This window comes from Dermacentor albipictus, chromosome 5, assembly GCF_038994185.2.
Source record: "Dermacentor albipictus isolate Rhodes 1998 colony chromosome 5, USDA_Dalb.pri_finalv2, whole genome shotgun sequence".
Taxonomy (NCBI): Eukaryota; Metazoa; Arthropoda; class Arachnida; order Ixodida; family Ixodidae; genus Dermacentor; species Dermacentor albipictus.
The window spans coordinates 78,784,836-78,799,901 of record NC_091825.1 but is presented as its reverse complement, the minus strand read 5'-3'; the positions used below and the strand labels follow the sequence as shown (position 1 = coordinate 78,799,901).

The window sequence follows — 15,066 nt, the reverse complement described above, 5'->3', positions numbered from 1 at the left end:
ATGATATCGATCGATCTCATCTTTTTGCTGCCTAAATTATTACTTGCAAATTGCAATTACACTGCGAAACATGTTACGTCCCGCCTGAAATAAGGGTACTGAAGTCTGGAATGAGCCTGCAGTCGAAGTAGTTACTTCAGTTCCACCTGTTCACACCTCTTTAACGTTTATACGTAATCTTCTAAAGTCTGGTTTGGACGACGTACTTTCACAGATACGTCGCCGGTGCCGCCATAAGTGGCTTGTTTTTTTTTTGTTTTCATTCCATAAAAGCAAATAAAGAAACTCGAAAAGTTTTGTGATATGAAATATCGGTGAAGATAAAAATACACGATGAGCCGGAGGCGTGGCGGAGAAGTAGTTGTACGTCACACGTTCTCCCTTTCTGGCAAGTTGACAACTGTTGCCGCCCCGGTACTATCAAGAGGCTTCTGCATATCATTCCATCTATCTAGACGGCACTCCTGAATATCGTGTTTTATAGTCGTTCCCTCGGATCTCTCTGTGATCAATGGGGCTCCGCTGAACACAATTTCAGAGACAGTGGGCTAGTTCAGTGAACGACCGTCGCCTTCGCACCCTGACACACACGGACAAGAGAAACGTGTGACCGAACAGGGCAAGCTATTCGCCAATTAGGCTCTCACCTGTCGCCTGCTCCTGGTGCTTTGGCGGCTGGGCGAGCCCATGCGTTCCTCTTCAAGTATACGAACACCCTTCGGGCTCGCCTGAAAATGAATTCCCACAAGACGTTTGCTCAGAAACCTTAATTTCGACATGTGAGTACTCAATGGGGCATTAGTGGCACCGACATGTCGACAGTAATTCGTGAATTTGCCTTTGTTACTTTCACCTCCGTCTAACTAAGCATGCACACACAAGCCAGGCCGAGTGTATCCATCCTATCATTTTGCTCCAGCGTATCCGAAATCGTACCATGGGCTATATGAAATGTTTCCCGCACTTCGATTAGAATTTTGAGGTATCGGCGTAGCATAGAAAGAATTAATTAATTGATTTACTTATGGGGTTTTACATGCCAAAACCACTTTCTGATTATGAGGCACGACGTAGTGGGGGACTCCGGAAATTTGGACCACCTGGCGTTCTTTAACGTGCACCTATAGTCTAAGTACACAGGTGTTTTCGCATTTCGCTCCCTTCGAAATGCGGCCGCCGTGGCCGGGATTCGATCCCGCGACCTCGTGCTCAGCAGCCTAACACCACAGTCACTCAGCAACCACGCCAGGTCATAGAATGATACCTGCGTTGTGTATTATATGGCTTTGCGAAACGTGGTACCCTCAATTTCGATTTTGCGTCGTTTTCTGCTACAGCAAGGTCCCACTATTGGTACAAGTCACCTATTTCGCGTTTTAAGAGGGCGACCAACTTAGTTCAACTTGTTATTATAATTCATTGCTCATTGAGCGGTATTACAAGTATAACTTTATTACCCGTCACAAATGCTTTTCGGGATTTGCAAACATCATTGTAATAAAATCGCGTTTTGTACCGAAAGACACGCTTTTGCATTGACATCTTTTATTAGTTTCTAAATGTTCCTTTCACGAGCACCTAGCGTTGTTCAATCAATAGCAGTTCCTAAGGGACGCTATAGAACAAGATTTAGTTCAGGCTGGCGAAGTAACTAATGAATAGTCAATTTGACGGCAAATGGTTGGTCATTACCGAAAAAAAAATCAAGGTCAAAATTTCTATTTTTATGTTGGTAAACGCTTCGTTCTACTTCTGGATATCTTGCTTTATTTTCTTTTTTCTTTTCTTTTTAACGTTATCAAAGAACGCTAGGTAGACCTTCATCGTTCCTTTGAAATTCAACTTCATTTGTCTTCATCAATAAACGACTAACTTAACCCCAAGCAGAGGCTTCCTAAATCTCATTACCTCACGGCGAGCTAGCGTGGCAACTTCATATACGTTTTGCGTTCATGCTTCCTTTTTCTGGCGCACCGCGAGTACACTCACAGTAAGGCTGGCGTTTCTTCGAGAAGTGTAACTTACAAATTCTATCGGTTCTTTTTTCTGCGCTTTGTGTTTTGTTTTTGTGGTTTGTGTAAATGTTTAAAAATAAATGTCGACGAAGATTAGCATAATTGAGTTCATCAAAAGATCTGCGGCCAGTTCTACATTTCGGTATATGTTCCAGTGATTGAATCGACTTCTCTAATTAAGACGCTCGTGTCTAAAAGGAGACCACAGCTTGTGTTAATCGCTTGCTAAAGTTAGCAGAAAAATTCCAAAATTCGGGCCTATAAATCATCAAAATCTCGATTTCTCGCAGGTTTCTCTCTTTAAAAGATATTACCCCATGTAAATCTCCAAAATTTAAAAAAGCAATTTAACCCGAAAACGATAGACACTGAATAAGAATAACACTAGGAGCCTCCAAAGATTAAACTGTATGCTAAAACGTGCTGATAATGAAGATACTGATGTTCAGTATCATGTGTGAACAACTTACCGATGGTTTTTTTGAGAAAAAGGCGGACAACTTATTTCTCGGGCTTTCCGATACCGCGGGACTTGCAGATTTTGCCTGGACTTCCACCGCGGAGGGACTCTTTAAGAGAGAGGGACAACATAGAAAATTTTAGAAGGCCACAAATTCCTTCACTGCTCGACAACAGTGTGTTCGAATTACTTCGAAATGCCTAGCAAGTCCCAAATACGAACTTTCGGTCGCATTTCCTCGCCAGTTACTTTAGAATGCGGGCCTGCTCACACATAAACTGAGTAGAGCGCCAGGTGATTTAGCGGGTAATACAACTACCCGTTTCACACGAATATTTGCTGGAGATGTTTCACATCGTTTCCCCGCTTTAAGCACGAGAAACCGTGTGAAGGTTTTCAATGCTCCGTCATCGTGACAGAGTTTTTCTTTTTTTGTATAAAATCTTGCTAGGCTAGTTACTGCGTGATTGTCAGGAGGTAAACACCGGCTTGGAAGAACACGACAGAAACAAGGTAAGTGCGATGCAAACACTAAAAATGACCCCTATTAAACAAGCATTCACATTTTATTTCGCTCCATCCCCGCTGTATTTCTGTACAGTATTTCTGCGCTAACATTTATATTTTTTACTATCTGTTTTTCTCATTAGCTCCATTGTGTGAACAGTTTCGTGCACAGCTTCATATCTTAATACTGTAACATATGCGCAAGTAGGTGTATAGAATAGACTGTCGATAACTGCCGTTCAGAATCTTGCGCGCTATCGCATTTGTTCGATGTCCTGGCAGAAGTACAAACACTGAATAAAGACATAACGTAATTCACCGCCACATTCATAATAAAATAAAACCAAGAGACACGTCTACTTTTTCGTATATCCCGTCTCTCACCCGCCTATAGTCCACCACACTTTAAATGTGACTGTCAAGTTTCTATCATTGTGGCCGTGTCGTTCCGCTACAGCAACGCTGACCACCTTCGCAGCCAGTATTTCCTCAACTGGGATTTGAATATTCCCTAGATTTCCCTATATTATTGCAAGGTGCGGTTGTCCAGGTTGTCCATATGTTTTTTGTAAAGATAAAGCTTGTTTGCGCTGTGTAAATAGACTGCAAATTTTATCATCTAATCTTATCTCTAAGCTCTTCAATATACTTAAATGATGAAGTCGCTGCAATCAAACTGAAATATTGTCGGAGCGCAAGTTGTTCTCCTAGCAACACAGCCTCCAGCTTGAAGTCATATTCAGTGAAGCCAGAAGACGTGCGCACCCTTTGTGCGCTGCTCTATATGAAAAGCAAGTTTGGACAAGGACAGAGTGCCAGGACTGACGTGGAACCTTGCTAGAATCTCAAGAAAGATGGGCCCCATGCTTCCCTTAAAGAATGCAACACCGTAAACACTGTGTCTCACTAAACGACACCAATGTAAAAGACGTGGAATTAGATTTATTTGCACCACGCGTATTGACCGCGTAGAACCACGGCGTGTGCGTGCTTGCACTTCTTTTGCAGTGAAGTAAGAAGATTTGCCGCCAATTTGTTATGTCCTCGTTGCCAAACTCTCCCAAGCCCGCAATCACTGGGACTCGAAGGTTCATTTGCGTATGGACAGTTTGCGTGCTTCCGTGCAGATTCGGCTGCTCAGCGCCACGATCCTATTGACGTGGTCGACGCTAGGTGCCCGCTTACGGCGGGATTAGCCAATACTGCTTTTTTTGGTGTTGGAGCATGAGATTGTTTTGCCGGTTAGAGGCACACGTTTCCATTCAAAGTGCAGAAAAGTCGACAGCACAGCCCGTGGCCTCTGCTGTTTACTTGGCAAGAAACGTTCACTGTGCTGCAACACAATCACTAGTCATACTTAGCATCCTACTGCGAAGGTAATTTGCGATGACCGGAATCTAAATACGCCTTCATGCCACCAGTTTCACGTATCGGTCATCGCATCGGTTGCTTTTCCCTCTCCGTTCTTTTTTCCTTCTTCTTTCCTTGGTGTCCTAGCCTGAAATTTCCATAGATTTGGACGAATTTAATTTTTCTTTTAGTTTGAACAAGGCCTGGATTCTCTAGATCTAGGGAAACATTCCTAGGGTTAGCCGCACCTATACACTATGTAAGCACCAAATAGCCCAGCAACATGTTCTCCTTCATAAGCATTGAATGACATTGAGAAACGATCAGTGGATGAATTAATCACGTCATATGCTGCTGTATTTGAGGCTGCTCTGGCGCAGGGCTCTATAAAGAAAAAACACACGCACCGAGCACTGGGAGTCGGGGATGTGGAAAGATGCACTTTGCCATGGCATCCGAGATCGAGGACGAGAGGACAGCGCACTATACAAGCAAACGCATGTAGCTAAGCACTATTAGGGGCAGTGGGCTGGCAGGCAAGCATCTGCTATGAATACTCCAATGGCAGCATGCTGCCTTTGATGAGATACTGAAATGTGAACCTAAATGTATTTATATCGATAAAATATTTTAAGCGCTATATTAATTCATTGTTTTATTCTGTATCCATTAATACCAATACGTCAGTCTTGATGTCATGGATCTGAAAATATTTTCTCGTGTATGGACAGATTTTAACGTAAGTCAAGTTCTCGAAAATTGCAAGGTTGAGTCTTCGCTCCCTTTTTAATCCAGTGTGGTCCTTCTTCTCCAATAAACATTTAAGTACATCCGCGCACACGCTGTCAAACTCAATGACGTACCAGTGAGCTGGTACGTAAGTTTCGAGACGGCGTCGCTGCCCGTCTTTCGTTTCCGTGTCTCTTCTGGCTCATACCGCGCCTCCTCTCAGGGTAGTAACAATCGTTCTGTTATTTCAGATGGTTAATTTGATCGTATATAACACGCCCCGAAATTCCTATTCCGTGTCCCTTTATTACAAGAGGGCGCAAACGAGGGAAAGGCCCAAGTCGCTGTAGCCAGGAGTTGCTGCTAACACACGCACGTACAATACGCTCCGAGGCGGCCCAAGAACTCGAAAATAAAGCGTTGAAAGCACTGTCCATTCGGCGCAAACGCACTCCTACAGCAGGTGTAAAGTTACTCGCAGGGAATTTGGCATACATCAGGTTGGGAAACAGGCGACAGAGTGGACATACAAACGATTACACCACCCATGGCTCGTTATAGAGAGCCACAGGTGCGCGTTCACTTGTAAAACACCTAAGGCCCGACCACACATATACGCATGCGCAGACGGTGCGGGACAGCTCGTGAGCGTTGAAGCGCGGAACGAGCGCACATGTGTTCCCGAGAAGTGGTTCTTTATGAACAAGGGAAAGCGGGTTGGCTCCGGACAAACGTCAGCTTCGCGTCGCCACGGGCCTGAAGTTACGCAGCTGTGCGGCGTGGTGCAATCAATTCTCAGTGAGGCTGATTAAGGTCATGAGAGAAAGTAGTTTTTCTCCCCTTTCATTGCGCCGATTTGACAACTCTTAAAGTGAAACAGCTGCATTAATAACCATTTAAGTATGTTGACCCAGATTCTATATCGCGGAGCGATACGATGTCCGCCAAGGCGTCCACACGAACCGCCATTCTTTGCGAGTCGCGGCAGACGCAAGGCGCGCAGACGCGAGCTTGAGCGCGTCTGGCCTTCACTTCTATTACTTAGGTAACTCTTAACTTCTCGCTAAAATAATTATCTTGTTTTCGGTACCTCTAGCTGTTATGAAGCTTTTGGCATGAGCCTTTCCGTTGCAGAGTTGTCAAACATAACCTTACATCGGATCTGCGTGATGTATTCTTGCTCGGTTTGCGCCATAGCGCACCCGTTTATGTCGAAGCTCAGCAGTGATGTGTATACTGCGGCGTGACTTGCAATTCCAACTAGCATCCCGCCAAGAGCTCAAGAGCAACGCGATTGACGCGTGTAAGAAAGAGCGCAAGAAACGATCGCTCAAGCGAAGTAGCTCAGATATACAAAAGAAAACACAGTACCGGAAGGTGCATAGAGAAGCTATCGAAGCAAGAAATACGAAGAAACGCTTGAAACACCATCTAAGACACGTGCAACAGCAGCAACGTCTGTCGGCCATGCGTGGTTGACGTTGGACGAGGCGTTAAAAATACAGCACTTTCGCTGTTGTGAAATATCGTCACGTGTCAAGTCAGGTATAAACGTGTATATACAAATACTTCACGGCTATAATATATGTATAGAGTTAATATGTACGATTTTGCAGCTCCGTCGTAAGTGCAAAGCTTAGTTATAAATGCAGTGTCAATGGCTAGTTGTTCAGAGACTTCGTGTTCTCAAATATAACACAGGTTATCATCATCATCATCATCATCAGCAGCAGCAGCAGCTATTTTATGTCCACTGCAGGACGAAAGCATCTCCCTGCGATCTCCAATTACCCCTGTCCTATGCCAACCGATACCAGCTAGCGCCTGCGAATTTCTTAATTTCGTCACCCCACCTGGTCTTCTGCCGTCGTCGACTGCACTTCCCTTCTCTTGGCACCCATTCTGTAACCCTAATGGTACAGCGGTTATCTAACCTACGCGTTACATGACCTGCCCAGCTCCATTTCTTTTTCCTAATGTCAATTATAATATCGGCTATCCCTGTTTGATCTCTGATCCACGCCGCTCTCTTCATGTCTCTTAACGTGATGCCTAACACTTGTTTGTTCACTCTTTGCGCGCTCCTTGTTTTCGAGCTTCTTTGCCAGTCTCCAAGTTTCTGCCCCATATGTGAGAACAGGTAGAATGCATTGATTGTACAACTTTCTTTTTAATGATAATGGTAAGCTTCTAGTCAGGATCTGACAATGTCTGCCGAATGCCATTTTTATTGTTCTGTAAATTTCCTTCTCATGATCAGGCTCCCCTGTGAGTAATTGACCTAGGGAAACGTACTCTTTCACAGACTCTAGAGGCTGACTGGCGATCCTGAACTCTTGTTCCCTCTTGTTCCCTTGCCCGGCTATTGATCACCATCTTTGTCTTCTGTGCATTAATCTTTAACCCTACTCTTATACTCTCTTTGTTAAGGTCCTTAATTAATTGTTGTAACTCGTCCCCAGTGTTGCTGAACAGGACAATGTCATCCGCAAATCGAAGGTTGCTGAGATATTCGCCGTTTATCCTTACTCCTAAGTTTTCCCAGTTTAATAGCTTGAATACTACCTCCAAGCGCACAGTGAAAAGCATTGGAGAGATTGTGTCTGCTTGTCTGACCCCTTTCTTTATAGATATCTTCTTGCTTTCCTTGAGGAGAATTAAGGTAGCTGTGAAATCTCTGTAGATACTTTCGAAGATAGTCACGGAGGTGTCCTGTGCTCCTTGATTACGTAATGCCTCTATAACTGCTGCTATATCGCTTGAATCAAATGCCTTTTCGTAATCTGTGAAAGCCATATAGAGGGGTTCACTGTACTCTGCGGATTTCTCGATTACCGTATTGACGACGAGGATGTGATCCACTGTACGTTGTAGCTACGTTATAGCATATCACAAAAGTAACAGTATGGAAACTGAGTTCTTCAAATAATTAGCGCTATCGCTTGTTCTAAAGCAACGGCAAGCATAATGTAACACTTCTATTCTACAACATTCATTGCGGCCATTCGTCAGTGGTCAGAGCAACGCTCCGCCCTCATAATTATTTGCATCAGCCGACCGAGAACCGTAAATGGTAAGAGTGGCGTAGAATCTAGTGAACGCAATCATAATCTAGTGAACGCCAAGTCATAAGACTACACCAACTTCGGGCAACGAGTTTGCAGCGATTTCTATGGCGATGCCATTCCTTTGCGCCTTTTTCGCGCTTCATCAGTGGCCATAGCGACGCTCCGACCTTGTTAATAGAAACAGCAGGCCATCAACGGTGGAATGTAACGTTTGCATAGAATCTAGTGGAACGCAGAACTACAATCTTGTGGCCTATATAGATCTCTGCTGTCGCATAACTAACGATTTCCAAAAATAACCTGCCCTATGATTCGGCTTGTAACTAGCGCGGTTGTCACTTTACTAAAGGTACGAATCCAGAGTTTCGGAGGTCACATGTCATACTGAACCACACTTACGCAGTACTCCCGATTCATGTGTTGCATGAATAAAAATACATTTTAGGTGCATAAAATTATGAAGTGAACTGAACAAACTCTATGTACATGAGCCGAAAGGCCTATTGAATAAAATGAGGCATGGCACAGGAAAGCTTCAGATACTCTGAGTGGCAACAGATTACTGGATACGAGCTAGTAGGAGGAGGTTCGTGTTTCCGCAGCCAAGGTACGCATGCCACTACTTTAAATCTGCAGCAATCAGTTGTATATCTGACCAACATACTGTTGCACCGTATTATTGGCTGCAGTCGCATACATCAAAAACAATGCACTTGTTCGTTTTTTGTTCGTTTGGTGTTTATTTGTTTGTTTGTTCTCTTGTTCATTTGTTTTCTTGTTCGCTTGTTTCTTTCTTCGCTTGCTTGCTTGCTTGTTTACTTGTTTACTTGTTTCTTTCGTGAAGCCCCAGCCTTGTAAACAACTCTCGCTTACTGGACCCACCCCATGCAATAGCGGCAGTCCTATTGGTCATAGAGTGGTGAATGGGACCATGAATCAAGTCTATATTAATTGAATAAATTAGTATTTTATTTTCCTCTGGTGTTGGGCTGCTGAGCACGAGGTCGCGGGATCGAATCCCGGCCACGGCGGCCGCATTTCGATGGGGGCGAAATGCGAAAACACCCGTGTGCTTAGATTTAGGTGCACGTTAAAGAACCCCAAGTGGTCAAAATTTCCGGAGTCCTCCACTACGGCGTGCCTCATATTCAGAAAGTGGTTTTGGCACGTAAAACCCCAAATATTATTATTATTATTATTTTATTTTCCTCTTACGAATTTTGTTCCTAGCCTGATTGCCGTTCTAACCACTGGGCACAGCTGTTGGGTCGGAGATAACCTTGCAATGGGGGAGGCTACATGTGCGTTGCGGGGTTGCACTGAATTATGACTGCGTTTTCGTTTAACACTCCTAATCAGTCGTAGTACTGCCGTATCACACTGGGTGTTGTGGTACCGAAGTAGCTACGGCCACCATCAAAAGCGAGAACATGCGCTAAGCAATGCTTACTTGCTGCTGCGGGTGTTGCTTGGACTCGGTCTTATTCACATCAGACGGTTTCTCGGGCGCCAGGGTAGTCACGTTCGGTGCGAATCCCAGCGATTTTTCGTAAGGCTGGAAAATAGAGTAAACGTTTGGTCTTATCTTGTGTTTCGCTAGGAAAATGTGCAAAATGAAATTTGCTGAAATATTCTAGAAAGGATTAGTACTATTCAATACTGCATTACCCTATAACAAACGCCATACGTCCTTTATTTCTTGTTTCTTTTCATAAGTACTACTTTAAATGCTACAATTAAACGCAAGAAGGTGACGCATTTCTTATATTTTTTTAAGGGAACCTTTTTTGCGAACCTCCCTGGGCTTTCCTGACCGTGGGTGCTGTCTTTTCTGACCATGCTGCTGCCTCACCGAATAGCTCACATTTTAAAAATATGGAAATAAGTGAGCAATGGTGGGATCTAACCTCAGTCCCCCAGCACTGCAGGCCAGTGCTCAAACCAAGAGGCCACAAGTTTGTTTTCTTTGTTGTTCATGCAAACGCATTTTTACAGCGACAACACACGTAGAGGAAAATTCCAAACTCCAGCCGAGCCTGAGCTGCTACAGCTCCTTCTAAAAATTGTTCACCTGCAGAAATGCTTCGACTCATTGGGGCCTTTCAGGTACATTTTGTTGAACTCTTTGTGTTTGTACGGATACAGATCGGTATTCAAAAGAGGTACTCCTGAACCGGGCGCTCATCAATATCAGCGTGCCGCACCATCAATATATAGAACGCCATGTGTTGTGCAGGCCTACTAGCCTAACTAGGTGGAACGGTAACTCCCTTCTCGTTTTCATCTGGGAGAAATCTAATGCCATGGGCGCCTAAAGGCAAGTCCTTTTACAAGGTCCGTTGAAGGACATCCCAAAAGAAAACCGTATCCCAACAATCAAGGAAAACATGCTCAATATTATCCGGTTTTCTGGAGAGAAAACATTTGGATGCGTGGTCGTGGCCCGCATCCAAACAACGAAAGGCTTTTTTTGTACCCCTCTCCACACCCACTACCCTAGGTACGAACAAACCCCTTTTTTGCACCTCAGTTTTAACAGGCCATGTACCAATGTGTAATACAAAAAATAGGGACTTTGTTCCAGATGCTACCTGCATTCTTCTTTAACGGCTTAGAACATCTTGGTCAGGGCGTGCACAGTACACTGGCCCATGAAGAGGGACATGAAGAATTCATGTTCACGCGTTGCAGGATTGCTCTGAACCATGACTGCCTTTTCGTTGAGCACACCTGAACAGTCGTAGCACTGCCACATCACACTGAGTATTGTGGTATGGAAGTGGCTACAGGTACTATCAAAAAGGAAAAGCTGTGCGCATCGTTGCTTACTTGATGCTGCTGCTTCTCGGACTCAGTCTCGTTCACATCGGAGGGTTTCCCGGGTGCCACGGGAGTCATGTTTGGCGCGAATGCCCGCGATTTTTCTTCAGGCTGGAAAATACAGTAAGCGCCTAGTCATCTTAAGTTTCACTGGGAAAGTCTGCAAAATGAATTTAGCAGATATAGAGCAGGAAGCATTTAGTATCAAATTCAGTATTACAGTACTATATAAGAAACGCTACCATCCTTTATTTATTGTTCTTTTCGTTAGTAGTACTTTATATGCTAAAGTTAACGCAAGAAAATTTCTTGCTTTTTTGCTAGTTTAAAGCGACTGCTTATTTGCGATCCCTCGCAGACTTCCCTGACCGTCGGTGCTGGGTTCTGCTGCTGCTGCCTTGCCGAATAGCTCGGAATTAAATTGAATCACGTGTCCAACGGCGAGATGGAACCTAAGTTCCCTAAGCGCAGCAACCAGACGCCCTAACTAGTAGGGCACCATCGCAAGCATACTTCTATGGTGCCAGCGTCAACTAGCTCTTTGAGATGGTCGACGTGTGTGCCACATTGCGTAGTACAGGTGCGTGATAGCAAAATGCGCAAGCACCCGAAAACTGCGTTTGGACAGCTTGTAGCGTGGTTTACGTGGTTTGGATGAAGGCGTTCGGTAGGACCTTGCGCTGGCACTGCGATAACAGAAACTAGCAAATGTTTCATCAATATCTATGCTTTCAGACAAAGCTTTGGTGTATGCGGATTCCAACAATGTGCGTAGCATCTGCCGCATTTCTTTTTTTTTTTAGGAGATGAAGGCTTTTTCAGACCATGAGAACCATAATATCTTATTGGTGTTTAGAAACGTACGCCCCCACCACAGCCCTAGACCACAGACAAGCGACATACGCTATCTTTATTCAGCGAGAAAATCAAGAGCTGCGCAGTGCTGAACGCGCGCAGTTACAAACATTTATCGGTACAAAACGTACACCCTATCACAGGTAGAGACCAGCTGCCCAGCGCTGTCAACGGCCAACTGGCCTTCACCTTTCCGTAGTCGGCTGTACAGATAAACTCGTCCGTTCTGGAGGTTAATACGCGAACTAGAACGTGGCCGCATTCCGCGGAGCTCCACTGCAGCCAGTGCGGCCGTGCATATAGAAGCAAACCAGCGCAAGTGTATTGACGCCTGGAGCGGCGGCTTCGTGTCACCTGCTACAGCGCTCGGGTGCGCGCAGTCCAGCGTTGCGGTGAAGCAAACTTCGCCGGCAAGAGCACACGGTTTTGTCTGCGAAGACGGGCTTGCGTTTGCGCATCGCATAAAACCGGCCGGCAGATTCTCCACACTAGAGGACATAGGTGCTGCATCGACTTCAGAAAAAAACTTTTGTTCTTTGAGCGAGAAACATCTCGTTGCTTTCGTGAACTGCTGTGTTGCGGTAAAGGGAGCGAGAGTGGCCAAATTGCAAGACGACGCGGCGTTGGACGAGTTGTTGATCTTCAAAACCGAACATGTTGCGCGAAGAGACACCAGGAAGAGGAAGGCGGTGAGCGATGGAGTGCAAGAAAAAGCGCTCCATCACTTTGCGTCTCCCTTTTTTGTGGCATACATTCTGCGCGCAACATATTCAATCCTGGCAAAATTGCTTGTCGTTGAAGTAAAAGTTCATTTACTTCGAAGCAGTTCATTGGATTGAAAGCGGTGACATCAACGCCATTTTACAAGTGGTACACACACGTAAGGCTGGCTACACCACGATGAATGTTGCTTCGCTAAAGAAAGCAAACTCGGCTTCACTGTAAGGCTCGCGTGACAAGCTAGCGAGAGGACGTTTGTCATTCATTCGGTCTTCGCTCGCGCGCGTGTGTGTGTGTCCGGGTGCGTGCGTGCGTGTGCGTGCGTGTGCGTGCGTGTGCGTGCGTGTGTGTGCGTGTGTGTGTGTGTGTGCGTGTGCGTGTGTGTGTGTGCGTGTGCGTGTGTGTGTGTGTTACCTGTCTTATTTATTGGTTCTTTGTTTGCTTACCCCCTCCCCCGTTGTGATGCCTGCGGGCACTGTGGGTAAATTATTGTGATAAATAAAAAATAAATGACGCGCTCAAGGCGTTCAGTACTTCCAACCAGCCTTGAGGCACTTAAATGTTACCTTAATTTTGTCTTAACTGTTTATTGTTGTTGTTGTTGCCGATGTTTTGTGATAACGGTTTCCTTTTGTTCGGTAACGGCTTGCTTTGAATTTGAGAAGAAGCGCTCTGCACGTATCCTGTGCGTATCCCGTGTGCACTCTGATCAAAATTGCATGACGTCTGGCATAGTGACCGAACGCAACGGATCAAGAAAGTCGCGCAATTTCTCTATGTGCACGTGATGCAATGCTCACGTGAATGCGTCCCGCCTAGGAAACATGCAGGGTAAAATTTATTTAAATCTGTTTTAATAGCACTCCAGAGTAGGGACGTGGACAGCGCAGCACACCTATGACAATGTATGTGAGAATGTAGGATGAACAGGGCAAACAGTCTCCCAACATCGACGCTTAGCCATAATATTGCGGCGAGGTGCAGCAGTGCAAAACTGCGTTCCACTACAAAATTGTGGCAGTGCCCCTGTGCTGTTAGACTCACTGTAAATTAAGAAACAGTTTTGTGTACCAGCTATACAAAGGATATTTTCGTTTCTCGGTCACCTACCATTATACGCCAGCCTTATCACGGTACTAGTGAGAGGGCAAATTTATATTTTATTCGCTCAGGGGAGGGTGCGACTGGAATTAGGCGAGGATGTGTTTGCTCTCTCTTACATAAATTCCCGCCTAAAAGGGCAATAGGCTAAGCATTCGACACGGATTATGCTTATGCGACACGTTGATGCAATGTTGCTAAATACTATATTGCCTTTAGAAATTTAAATATATGTTTTAAGGTATTATAAAAGTTCGTCGCTTAGTAATATCGCTTGTTGAGAGCCGGCTTTTATAACTGCAAAGTGAATAAAACGAGGAATCCCCTTTGCCATTTATACAGGAGGCGAGAAATTAGTTTAGGCCGAATATTTTTTGGCTTTTGACACGATTAACATAGGGGCTGCCGTTCGCTAGTTAGGAGTAAGCTGCGGCTTCGTTACATGTGCCCACTTCTCAGCTGTCCGAGGACGACTCCATGGTCGCACTTCCTGTGCCTGCATCGCTTGCCGCCCCGTCGACCCTCCCGTGGCCATCTATATATGCGTTTTTCACAGATAATGACCTCAGCTCATAAGCCTGCACAAGCACCATAAGCCTGCAAGCTTCTGCCAATGTTTTATCTTCATGCGAGCTGTTTGCTTAGGTATAATGATGGAATTATGTTAATGCATCGATGAGCTGACTGGTTTTGTAAACGCTTACCGAGGGACCTGAAGAGTCCATGATGCCTACAAGCTTGCTTGTGGAAACTCTTGTTCTTGTTCCCTAGTGCAAATAGTCAAGATAGCTTTTCGATCTTCTTTTCTTCTTCAGTCTTCGCGAATGCCTTCTTACTGCAAGATCAGCTACCGCACGTGGATGCCGTTGATGACGGTGATAATCCGAATTTATGGCACGTACCCACTAAGGGGGATAAGCCAAGAATCTGGCGGCAGGAGGCAAAAACGAAAAAAGCAAAGGGAAAGACCCAGAAAATTGCTGCAGAAGCCGTCTCAGGATGACTGTCGACGGTAATTCGTTAGCATTTAATAAATATGGCAACACAAGGTACTGCCACCGTCGAAACGAGTTATGCATGATGCATGTACTGCAGCGCGGCTCCTTTTTCCCGCTTCCCTAAGAACACTCGGCGCCATCTAGCGCCGCCGCCACGAATCATGCGCGTGACGTCCGAAATGCACGGCGCACCAGCGCGGGTGAACGCTGAGAAACGCGTCGTGCGGCAACCGGGTTGCCCTATCGCGCTTCTTTGGATGGATGGATGGATGGATGGATGGATGGATGGATGGATGGATGGATGGATGGATGGATGGATGGATGGATGGATGGATGGATGGATGGATGGATGGATGGATGGATGGATGGATGTTATGAGCGTCCCCTTTGGAACGGGGTGGTGGGTTGCGCCACCAAGCTCTTGCTACTATACTGCCTAATAT

General features: G+C 45.3%; 1 protein-coding gene across 3 annotated transcripts in view; it reads right to left on the bottom strand.

Moving 5' to 3' along the window:
* LOC135921195 (neprilysin-1-like) overlaps window positions 1–14,467 on the bottom strand; it is a 44,360-nt gene extending 29,893 nt beyond the window's left edge. Inside the window, exons 1-5 of one of the 3 annotated variants that reach the window (XM_065455508.1) lie at window positions 14,330–14,467; window positions 10,959–11,060; window positions 9,580–9,684; window positions 2,486–2,584; window positions 648–728 (exon numbers count right to left, since the gene is read on the bottom strand). In XM_065455508.1, coding sequence (XP_065311580.1) covers window positions 648–728; window positions 2,486–2,584; window positions 9,580–9,684; window positions 10,959–11,060; window positions 14,330–14,350 — 408 coding nt within the window. In that variant the 5' untranslated portion in view covers window positions 14,351–14,467. Of the gene's footprint in view, window positions 1–647; window positions 729–2,485; window positions 2,585–9,579; window positions 9,685–10,958; window positions 11,081–14,329 lie in introns of all 3 variants that reach the window. The other 2 variants (XM_065455509.1, XM_070538469.1) reach the window with 2 other exon arrangements.
* Between the last annotated feature and the right edge of the window lie 599 nt (window positions 14,468–15,066).